This window comes from Microtus pennsylvanicus, chromosome 1 (genome assembly GCF_037038515.1).
Source record: "Microtus pennsylvanicus isolate mMicPen1 chromosome 1, mMicPen1.hap1, whole genome shotgun sequence".
Taxonomy (NCBI): domain Eukaryota; kingdom Metazoa; phylum Chordata; class Mammalia; order Rodentia; family Cricetidae; genus Microtus; species Microtus pennsylvanicus.
The window spans coordinates 39,192,501-39,204,276 of NC_134579.1; the positions used below are offsets into that span (position 1 = coordinate 39,192,501).

The following is an 11,776-nucleotide window of genomic DNA, read 5'->3' on the forward strand; positions in this document are numbered from 1 at the left end:
TTATTTAATCTACCCCCTATTTCTTCCCTCCAACTCCTTCTCTATCTTCTAACCACTTTCCTTCCAGTTTTCTGTGCTCTCTTTCTCTCCATCTTTGTTTTTAAAAACTTATTGAGTCTTCTTAGTGCTGCCTCTCGCTTGCCCGCTCTCCCTCTAGCCCTGTGTGCGCGCTCTCTCCTTCTCTCTCTCTCTGTGTGTGTGTGTGTGAGTGAGTGAGGTGTGTGTGTGTGTGTGTGTGTGTGTGTGTGTGTGTGTGTGTGTAGGACCATCTGCTGCAGGAGCATTAGCAGCTTCTTAGGGACCCCATCCCTGAAGAAAGTTGACTCTTCCTTCTCTAGAATAGAGCTTCTCTGTCAATAGCTCCTCACTTCGGGATGGGGCTTCATGAATCCCTCCCCTGTCCATTGGCTGGCTTGATTTTGTGTTTGTGGTCAGTCTCTGTGAGATTGTTAGTGATCTAATCTCGGTAAGAGGAAAGCTAATCTGAGACAAATACTTAAGCCTAAAGGGAAATGAGCGAATAGCTGGTGGTGCCCCGGTACCTCCAATAGGGCTGTATGATAAGGAACTTTGGGGGAGACTTCTTTCATTCTGATGCCCACGTAGTGCAAGAGGAGGGAAAAAGAATTCTCTTGTTTGTTATGTAGACACATTAATACAATATCAGTGCCACTGTTTTGCTCTGAAATGCATACCTGGGCTTATGTATTTGTCTCACCCCCTATATGTGGAGTTTCTAGAAGGACTTTATTTACTGCTGTATATTCCGCTCCTAGGACAACAGTGTGTTCGATACAGTGAAGTATTTACTGTAAATGGTTCCAACACTCCCATCCTAGCCAGTCCACTGGAGAACGTTGATTTGGTTGGATGTCCTTCCTAAACACTGCCTTCTTCCCGTAGCCCTTACATTAAAATTTAGTAAAAACTCTTCTCTATTTATGGTTAAAACCTTTGTTAATATGTTAAACTGGGTTGATGTAATTTATTACTAGAAAGTAAGATGCGGAAGTCTACTTCAAAATCAGAGCTTTCTCCCCGTCTAGTTGTTGGGACAAACGTGGGATAGGGTCAGTTGCTGGTGCGTTTGACCCTTTTCTGATGCTCTTCCAGGGACCCAAGGGCAGGAAGGAGAGAGATGAAAGGCATTGCCTAGGAACTGACATGAGCTCACACAAGACACTGGAGGACAGAGGGAACTCAGCGAAGGAAGCGCGTGGAGAGGCAGCCATGGCTCCGCTGGTTGAAAAGGGACCTGAATAATGCTTTGTTTCCACACCTCAGTGGCTGACGTCACTGGCTGTTCTGAGACCCAGTTCTTCCTCCAGAATGGCAGCTGGAAAGGGTGTCTACAGATGTTGAGGCTGAAGTGGGACAGCTGCTTCTCAAGATGACTTGTGCCACCCTCCAAAGGACTCTGGCATTTTACTTGTGTGTGCAATCTGCTTTTTATGTCTTTCTATGGTAGGAGAAAAAAAAATAAAAGTATTTGAATAAAATAAAAGAATTCCTGAAATTGTAAAATGTAGTTTCTAATGAACCACCAATATATCATCACCAATGCCTTTTCCATATCAGCCTTCCAGATCGTCCTAAACAAATGTCCTTGTTGTCTATAACTTTATGTCCTTATCCCAAGTAATTAAGCTTGTGTAGTAGCCATTACTTATGAACATTAGTAATTAGCATGCCAAGTATTACCGTGAATGTCTTCACACATTACGTAAAACAACCCTTACCACACTCAAGGGAGACCTTGTACTGGGGCTCTCTGAAAGTCAGAACTAAAGGGACCCGACATTAGCCTTCTGGTCCCTGCGGAAGAACGCCTGGCGTGCAGAACTTCAGTTTTATGGTGTAAGGGTTGTCAGTTCCTCAGGGCAGACAGGGCACGGTGGGACAGAGAAAGGCACATTATGGAGCTCAGGAAGCAGAGTAAGACGGGAGTGGAAAGGGCAGAATACGCCCTTCAAAGACATACTCTCAATAACTTGCTTCCTTCAACCAAGCCTCACTTTTCAGTCTCCGTCACCTCTAAAAACATCACCACCATCTGGCGACAAGGCATCCCCCATGATGATGCAACCTCAAATCCTAACTCAGAAACGCATAGGAGCGGATTTACCAGGGGGTTGGCACCCTTACTGATGAAGGCAGAGAAGCGTCATGATGGGCTGTCTGCAAGCTGAAGAAACAGGTAGTACGGCCAGGCTGAGTTCAAAGCTCTGAGGACCAGGGATGTTGCTGGTAAATTTTCTCTGAGTCCTAAGGGCACTTGACTTTTTTGTGTGGCTTCCTCAAATACCTTTCAGCCGTTGGAGAAAACTGTCCTGGCATCCATGATTATTTCAGAAACTTCAATCATGGTTCTGATCACCGAAGGACTTTAAGAACCTCAGACACCTCCAAGTAGGAAGGAGAGGAACTGCCTCTCTCACCCAGAGACACTGCACATGCATGAATCTCCCTTTTCCTTCATAAAGAGCAGCAGGCTCTTTCCTATGGAGTCAGTGTTCTCTGCAACCCCCAGCCGGAGTCTAGATGAAGCCTCTCTTAGATGTTTACAGTTCGGCTGCTCTTGATTCCAATCTCAAGCAAAGCAGGCTGAGCTGGTAACACTAGCTGCTGGCGCTCCAGGTGGCCAGCAGCCAGGGGAGCAACAATGTACTTTTTTATGACTTCTATCCAAATCAGTTGACTGGCAACACAGGGATGGCACCCAGAGTTAAACCAGCTTGCTGAAAATGAATGGCCCCTTTCCATTTCTTCTCCTTTTTAAATTTGATTATTTCTCTTTTTTTCTTGAGAAGGAAGAGTTTATTTTGGCTTACAGTCACAGAGGAAATAGGGGAGAGACGGGGCAGCCTGGGAGCCGGCATGGCAGTTAGAACAGGAAACTGAGAGTTCCCATCTTGAATTGCGAGAGCAAAGCACGGAGGGTGAGCTGGAAACAGGGCAAGATTGCTCTAGGCAACATGCTTCCTCTTACAAAGCTGCCTTCCCTAAACCTCCTCAGACAGTGCCACCAACGAAAGGCAAAGTGTTCAAATGACAGCCTGTGGGAGCAGTGCCCGTTCAAACCACCGCAGATGGAGATGGCAAGTTCCCGGGACAGGCTGAATCAGTGAGTACCGGATTCACAGAGAGACTTTGCCTCTGTTCTATTTCACCTCCTCCTTTCTCTTCCCCATTTCTAAAAACCACCACTCACTCTATCAACTACGTCTGGGCTCAGCTTTCTGTGGCTAAAACGATGTTTATGTTACGACTTTAATGTTTTGTTTTAATTTTGATACAGTTTTTCTATGATATAAAACACTAATATACTATCAAAGAAAACAAACACATTGAGATTGATGGATTTCAACAGAAAATCAAATTTAATTACAGCTGCTGCCCCTGAAGAGCGACTAAAGCAGGCCCTGTGGGGTCTTAATGCCCAAAGAGATGATTGCCTCTACTCGACAAGTACTCTTAACTGCTGAGTCGTTTCTAAGGCCCCATGGGATGGTTTTTCTTCCTGAACTATACTCATTAGAATTAGCTGTGGAGGTGAATTTCTTTTGGAAGCATATTTGACCCAGTTCTGTTCATCTTAAGATGACTTGAATTTATCTTTAATGTTGAGAAGTATCAACATGAAATTGAGCCAGTTTCTTTTGAAAGACCCCAGCTTAGCTGCTGTAATGCCATTTTGCAAGGCTTTCACACAAACAAATGTAAGTTCAAGGTAAAGTCGGTACTCCTAGGTGGCCAAAACAGGATATCTGTGGTCAGACACCAGGCCTAGGAGGGGAACGAACAGTTCTGGGAAAAACTACATGTACCCTAGATAGGGCCTAGTCTGCTATTATTATCAGACCTTCATGTCTCCGGGAAACTTGTCCCCTAAATGAACCCATCGCCTCATTCGAACTGACCAATGAGATCCCTGTAACCATGCATTGCTTCTGTATGCCTGCTTTTGCCACTCTTTTCCTATAAAAAGACCTTCTCCTAGCCCGGAGGCATGCAAAAGGACTTTGCTGCCCACACGTACCTGTGCCCACCCAATAAACCTCTTGCTAATTGCAGCCAGTGGTCTCGACTGTTCCTTGGGTTAGGGGTCTCCTCCTGAGGGAAGGTCCTCTCTGAGGGTCTTTCACTTTCATTACATCCAGCACACAATACATTCCTGGAATTAGGGTATCAACATCTTTATAGGTTAATTGACACAAAATCTTTAGCCTTTAAAACATTTTGAAGTTTTCATTTGTACATGGTGCCAGGTTACATAACAACATTTTTATCAAATATATTTTGTACCTTAAGTCTATCATGAATTTCCCAGCCCTCCTTTTTCTCATACTTTCCCACTTCAGCTAGTTTTCTTCATTCCTCTAGTCTTGCTTCTACTTTACCCCAATTTTATTATAATTTTTTTTAATTTTTATTTCTTTTTCCTTCTGTCTGGACCCTCAGCCAAGTGGCCAGCACTCACATGTAGAGAGCAAATTCTTTCCACTTGGTCCATTGGCTCAAATACCCGTCTCTTCCAGCAACAGGTTTACCCCAAAATAATACTTACCTAGCTATCTGTGTATGTGGTTTCAGGGTCACAAAACTCTTCTTTGCTCTACCCTCTTGCTGAGGAACCTGAGGTCTGAAAGCTCTGTGGTTTGCTGATGTGGAGGAAGAGTTAAGGCCAGAGCCCGTTCACTCCATGACAGAGTTCACTCTCCTCACATGAGGCAGGATTTCCCTTTCCCTTTGTGAGCAGGTCAACACTTGGTATGAAAGTGATGTGCATGAAGATGATGGGTCGGGTGTGAGAGAGAAGTTGAGTTTGTTACCATTTGATTATATTGGTGCCAATTGTCTGAGGCCATCTTTGTAGTCTGGGCTTGAAATTTATAGAACTATTTTATCATTATTTTCATTATTTTCCTTCCTGAGGTGTGTATGTAGGGGAACTCCTCAGCTCCTTTATAATTTCGTGTTTATTTTTTGTCTCCAACTCAAATCTTCAGATTTAAGAGCAGCGTGATTCTCTATTTTATAATGGAAACTTCTCAAATCTACTACTTATCACTGACATTGTGGTGGGTCATTTATACAAGGTAATGGCAATACATTAGATAATACATAAATGAAGGTAAAGCAGGAAAAAACAATAGGAAAAAGGTATAAAAAGCAAAACATTAATTATATTCAGTGGCATTTTTTACTTTTATACAGCTATACTTTCATTCTTTCAATATTAGTATCTTCATAATGTCTTTTAAACATGAGATTATGCTTTTTGTGTTGTGTGTGTATGTGTGTATATGTATGTATGTGTGTATGTGTGTATATGTGTGTATGTGTGTTTATGTGTGTATATGTGTGTGTATGTGTGTGTGTGTGTAAAAGGAGGGATAATATCAAACTGTCAGATGGAGAGTGTTATCCCTGAGGGACATGATGAGGTATCAGCAGTCCTGGAGGTCAGCTGTGTACTGTGGTCACACTGTTTCCTGCCCGGGCTTTAATTACGTTTCAGTCACACCAATCAAGTTTCAGATTTATGCATCCACTTTTGTCTCTAGAGAGAGATTGAGGACAGATGCCCATCCATTGGGAGAGAGAGAGGCCTCCATGGATCACCTTAGCTCAGTGGATGATTGGCTGTGTAGTCGCTTCCTCTTCTAGCGAGGACACCTGCGAGGCTTTTCTATTCCTAGATTCAAGGATGACAGCACAGGGGAGTGCTTAGAAATCTTGTGTTTTACCAAACCGGAAGAAAGGTATTTACTTGTTTTAACATTTGTGTCAGACAGAGGAGAGAGAGACCCTGAAAGTGGAATTTTTGTTTTGTTTGCTATAGTTACATAAAAAACAATGTATCTTGCAATGAAAAGAAAATACAAGTTAAGAAAGAATAAGAACTTCAGGTGAAAACTAGAAGCTGTGTCAGAAGGGGGAGCTGATTACAGTTGGAAATTAAAAGGGAAAGGAGTATTTTTTTATCACTCCAGTCTCAGATCAACTCAATCATTGCCCTACAAACCTCTCTGCTGTTGGAACCATGAACAATCTTGACGACAGCAGTGGACTTACTGCTGAGACTCAAGACCGCAAACTGGGTCAAAAGACCCCTACTAGGAAATCTTCAAAGGGGGCACTGGTAAGAATTCCATAGAAGGGGCTGCCAGCAGCTACTCCAGAGCCATCATCAGTGCCCAGCCAGGAAAGGCGAAGCTGTGGAAACTACACACAAACTCTGAACAGCTCTTTGGGCTCTGCCCAGCTAACACCAGCTCCTGCCTTTGTAAGAACACAGCAACCGTAGCTGGTCAGAGTTTGCCTCAGTTCTCCACATAGAAAAGAGGAGAAACAGTCTTCATATAGTGAGGGGTGGGGCGGCTAACTATAGGAGAACTGATCATTTAAAAACAACGTGGAGTGCAGTGCAGACCAGGACCAAGGGTTAAGCGGCAGATAAAGCCACAGAATGGAAATCGGTACTCAAGCCAGTGATCTCTTATGTTCCAGCCCAGCTCCTACAGCTATTATTTGTCAGAAATCCATTATCTCCTCTTTTCTCTGTTCTCAACCCTGCCTATAACAATATATATTTATCTCTATAGTTCTGGCCATTGTATCCCCCTGCTCCTCCTTTCTCTCTTTCTTCTTTTTATTTTTCCTTCCCTTCTTTTCTTTTCCCCTATACTCACTCCCATCACTGTGACAGTTCCCAAAGCCCAGAGGCTGCCCTGGTGTATGGTACCAGGGTATACATCCTTCCCTTCTCTTTTATAGACATATAGGAAGGAGAATGATTTTATACAAAAGGCAAATAAAATAAATACCTTTAAAACCACAGGAAAAAGTCTCTCAGACATCATAGGCTATCAGATAAAAAGCTCTGTGCTAGGATTGGGCTAACTCTTAGCAGGGGTGGGGTGTTGTCAATGGGGTTTCATAGACTCCCACAAACATTACAGGATATTGTCACTGATCTTGGTTATCCTTAAGATCTAGACAACAGCACCCTATTGCTAGAGAAGCTACACACTTGAGTAATAGGACATGGAGAAATCAAGGTGGTACTGACCAGGAGCTTAATCCCTACCCACTATCTTCCATAGAACTGGCATGTTCTAGGCACAGTTCTAGAGACAGATAAGCAATCATCAGTCCTACACAGCTGTAAATCTTGGGACGTTCAGTAACAACCAGCCTGGCAAGAGATGGGCATTGGGACAATAGCGGCACAAATGCTATTAGAGTAACCAACTACTTTCTTGTTGCATTTAAGGACACTTCCACAAGGCATGAATAATTCTTGATACCAGTAACATTGACATGCAGCTAAATAGGACATAGGTACGAAGAAAGAAGCTGTGGCTACTTTTTTTTCTGATAAATAAAAAAGTATCTATCAATCTGACTCCTAAAAAGTTAGTGTTATTCACACAGATAGATACTTCTCTCAAACCTCATCAGAGAAGCTTCCTTTAACAGCAGGTGGAGATTAGCACAGAAACATATAACTGACCAGCATGCAGAGAATAAGGGGTTGTAGACTCTTCGGCCCTAAATGTGACATCAACACCTCCCTCTCAAAGTAAAGAGATCGTTGGGGAAGAAGGAACTGAAAGACTGTAAAAGACAGAGACAGTGGATGGCTATAGAACAGCAGTGTTCTCAGGGCACAACGTGGCTATCACACATGTGAACTGATAGAGGCTAGGACTGCATGCACAAGACCTATATAATACAGACAAAGTACTAACATTGAGTGGGGAGGTGGTCAGAAAATCCCATCCCCAGCTGTTGATGCTGACCTGGAGAAGAAAGTCAGTCTTCTTCAGGGATGTGGCCCTAACAGGCTCTCATGCTCTAGGAGAAGGCCCTACAGTCATACAAATACTGGCAATACTAAGTGGACTCTGTGTGCCCTAAAAAAGAGAGAGGACGCATGAAAATAGGAGAGAGAGAATCATAGTAGCAGGGATGAGGAAGACTGGCAGGGAGAGAAGAGGGGGCAGTGAATCTTAGCTTTGAAAGTTTAGGTTTAGATTTCAAAAGTTTAATTTGGAATACCTGTAGAATCTAGGAAAATAGAATGGGTCATTGATAGGGGGGAAAAAGAGGGGTCTTATAGGAGAGGGTAGTAGTATAATACATGTAAGAAGAAGGAAAGAGGGGATAATAGGAAGGGAAGTTTAAGTGGAGGGAGGAATGGGAAAGTAGGGCAGGGGAGAAGATTGGGGGAAAGATAATCAACTCTAAGAATGTTTGAAAAAGCCACATAGAAGCTCCCTATTTTATATACTACATACATATTTCTTTCTTATCAAAGAGCTTTTTGGGACTTAGCATAAACAGGGAACTATGTTGCTCCCAGAAGCCATAGGCTGCCAAGTAAAAAGCCTAGTACCAAGTGGGAGATCCCTCCCATCTAGTTGATAGTTAAGGATGTTCCAGGACCTCCCCAAATGACCTAGGCTGTTGTTATTGCTCTTGGTTTCCCACTAGGTTACATACGTACATACATAGGTGATGGGTCAGGAAAAATATCAAGATCTTACTAAAATCATTTAACACAGTTGACCAGGTCTTACTCTTAAAGTCCTGAATTTGACTGTTGAGCATAGATTTTCCTGAGTTTCTCTGTGCTTCTCTGATCACTCCTGGTTGGTCTTCAGTGAGGGATCTTTATACAGTAAGTTTCCTGTGCTCTCTGCCACAGTACCTAACTTACTCTCCTTGTTCTCTCCTATAGAATCACCCCCACTGTACTCAGGACTCCCAAGTCCATTCCTTTGCAACAAACTCGCTTGAGCACCAGGCTGGTGTATTTAATTATGTCAATCACTTTTCCAGTTTATGTGACAAAACACCCGGGGGAAACAATTTCAAAGGTGATAGGTTCATTGTGGTTCTTGGTTCCAGAGGTTGTAGTCATGGTTGCTTGTCTATGGAAAGGCAGAACTTCACAGCAGAGGACACGTGGTGGAGCAAAGCTTCTCATCTCAGAGAGGGGTGGGGATCTAGTGTTCTAACATCGTCTTCTAATATATTACCACCCAAAGCTAATAGCCTCATTTTCTTCCGTTAGGCACATCGCCAGGCATTTTGACTTTCTTCCAACAGTACCACAAACTGGAAACTAAGCCTTTAAAATGTCAGCTTTGGAGAACCTTTAATATCCAAACTGTAGCATACATAGAGAATAAAGGAGTGTTTACAAAGCGTCAGTTGTGAGGTGACAGTAGAAATACGTAGGACAGGGTATACCACAGATTTGTAGGATGAACACAATTTGGAAAGATGATAGTGCCACTTAGATGCAGAGGTAGCAAGATTGTACTGTATTTGGATTCCTGCCAAGTGAGTAGACTTTATATGCTTTTTCTACAAAACAAAAATAATGAGTAAATATGGGATAATGGAAATGTTTTTCTCTATACCAATCACCTTACTACCTTTACACATTCATTATCTATTAACTCTACCTTAAATATACAGAATGCCTGTAATTGTTAAAATTAGGGGTTTGGGTACAAAAGATAGGAAAACAGTTTTTCGTGAAGGAAATGTATGCTAACATACAAACTTAGGAAAGGAGAAAAGGGTAAGGAAGAAAGCAAAACTTGATAAAGTGTTTTATTTTCACAGTAAAGACCAAAACCCCAAATTCACTTAAGAGATAAGAATTTTGATGGATTAAATTGATAGCAAAGGCAGAGTTGGAGGGAGAAGAAAGCTACTAGGAAGAACTGCTACAGTTTGGCCATAGTGTGTACACTAATGCTCATACATCACAAGCCTAGCCATGAGCATGGTGGTGTGGGAGGCAACAGAACAAGAGACAAGGCCTTAGTGGGAGGTCTATCACTAGGGAAGCCACCTTCAAAAGGGATTGAGGTTGTCTTCTTTGTAATTTCCGAGCTCAGGAGAGACAGGGTTGTCCTAAGAGTGATACCAACTCCTAAATTGCTCTCTGAATTTCTGTTTGGTTTTATCCGCATGGTCACTGATTGAATGTACACTTTTTAAAAAATCTTGGCTATAAGGAATAATGCATCCCAGGAGTGCACTTTTTAAATTCCCACCGGGAGTGTAAGAGGTGGGATTTGGGGACCACACACTAGCTTTATTCTTAAATTCTTGAATTTGAATTCTCAAATCCTACGCTGTTTCCATAAGGCTAGAACAAATTATGCTGATGTAAATTAAGAGTTTAATTGAAAACTTTGTATTTCTCATTTATTTTGTGTCCCTAGTGTCTGGCGCCAGCAGCAAGCAGTCTTTACTTATTGAGTGAGTGCACGGAGAGAAGAATTTGCTGGCTTTCTATTCTTAGAATTTTTGAGGTCTCATTTTTTGTGTGTGTGTCAAGTGACTTATTAAACATTCTTTAATAACTTCTATGAGGGACAGGAGAGACAGCTCAGTGATTAAGAGTGCATTCTGCTCTTGCTGAGCTTTCAAATTTGTTCAAGAGTTCACATCAGGGGGCTCACAACTGACTGGAACCCAACTTCAGAGGCTCCAACACTCCCTTCTGCTCTCTACAGGCATCTGAATCCAACTGCACATGCCCACACACAGACACACGAAACACAGAGGCTTACATTAATTATAAACTGGTTGGCCTGTTAGCTCAGGCTTCTTATTAATTAACTCTTACATTTTATATTAACCCAAAAATTGTGTGTGTTAGCTACATGGCTTGCTACCTTATATCAGTGAGGCATTCCCATCTTGTTTCCTCTGTGTTTGGGTGATGACTGCTGACTGAGCTTTTCTTCTTCCCAGAATTCTCCTGTTCTGGTCACCCTGCCTACACTTCCTCCTTTTTAATTAGATAGAAAAGGGGACGTGATGTGAAATTCCTTTCTGCATGCTATGAATATGTTTTATTGCCATTGGTTAATAAAGAAGCTGCTTTTGGCCAATGGCTTAACACAGTAAAGCCAGGCAGAAAATCCAAACAGAGATATAGAAAGAGAGTAGGTGGAGTCACAGAGATGCCATGTAACTACCAAAGAGACAGATGCTAGAACCTGACTAGTAAACCCCTAGCCCCATGGCAATGCATAGAATAACAGAAATGGGTACATTTAAGATATAAGAGCTAGCTAGCAATATGCCTACGTGATTGGCCAAGCAGTGTTTTAATTAATATAGTTTCTGTGTGAATATTTTGGGTCTGAGCAGCCAGGAACAAATAAGCAGTCTCCCACTACATACACTATTCACAAAATTTACAGTAAAATGCTAAAAAGCATTCATATGAATTTAACATCCAAGAGCAGTTCTGTCAAATGCAATTCTTTCATATTTTTACATAACATTAAGTGAGAAAAGAGGTCTATAGGTCATATGATAATGGAGGGACTTCAGTGGCCTTCCCTAAAAATATAAAATGAGTGAAGTTTGCAGTTTCAAGTCATTCTGACAACTGAATCAAATACCATACAAGTTGATATTGTTATATATCTCAACCATTTCAATAGCCTTTGGCCTTGGCTCCTTACTAGTTGTTTTGTTGTTGTTGTCTCAGTCTATTGTGAATGAAACTCTGCCAAGAACAACCTTAGAGGCAGAAAGGTGTATTCCAGCTTACAAGGCTGTAATCTATCACTGAAGAAAGTCAGGGCAGGAACTCAAGTATGAACTAGAAGCAGAAACCATGGAGGAGTGCTATTATCTGGTTCATTCTCAGCTCAAGCTTAGCTAGCTTTCTTAAATAGGATCACCAGCAGTGTAGGGAATGGCTCCACCCACAGCTGATCCTTCCTAC

At 42.2% G+C, this 11,776-nt stretch overlaps 1 protein-coding gene across 1 annotated transcript in view; it reads left to right on the forward strand.

Annotated features, from left to right (window-relative positions):
• Lnp1 (leukemia NUP98 fusion partner 1) overlaps nucleotides 1-1,524 on the forward strand; it is an 18,340-nt gene extending 16,816 nt beyond the window's left edge. The window contains exon 3 of the mRNA XM_075961996.1: nucleotides 1,114-1,524. Coding sequence (XP_075818111.1) covers nucleotides 1,114-1,263 — 150 coding nt within the window. The 3' untranslated portion in view covers nucleotides 1,264-1,524. The remainder of the gene's footprint in view (nucleotides 1-1,113) is intronic.
• The last annotated feature ends 10,252 nt before the right edge of the window (nucleotides 1,525-11,776 follow it).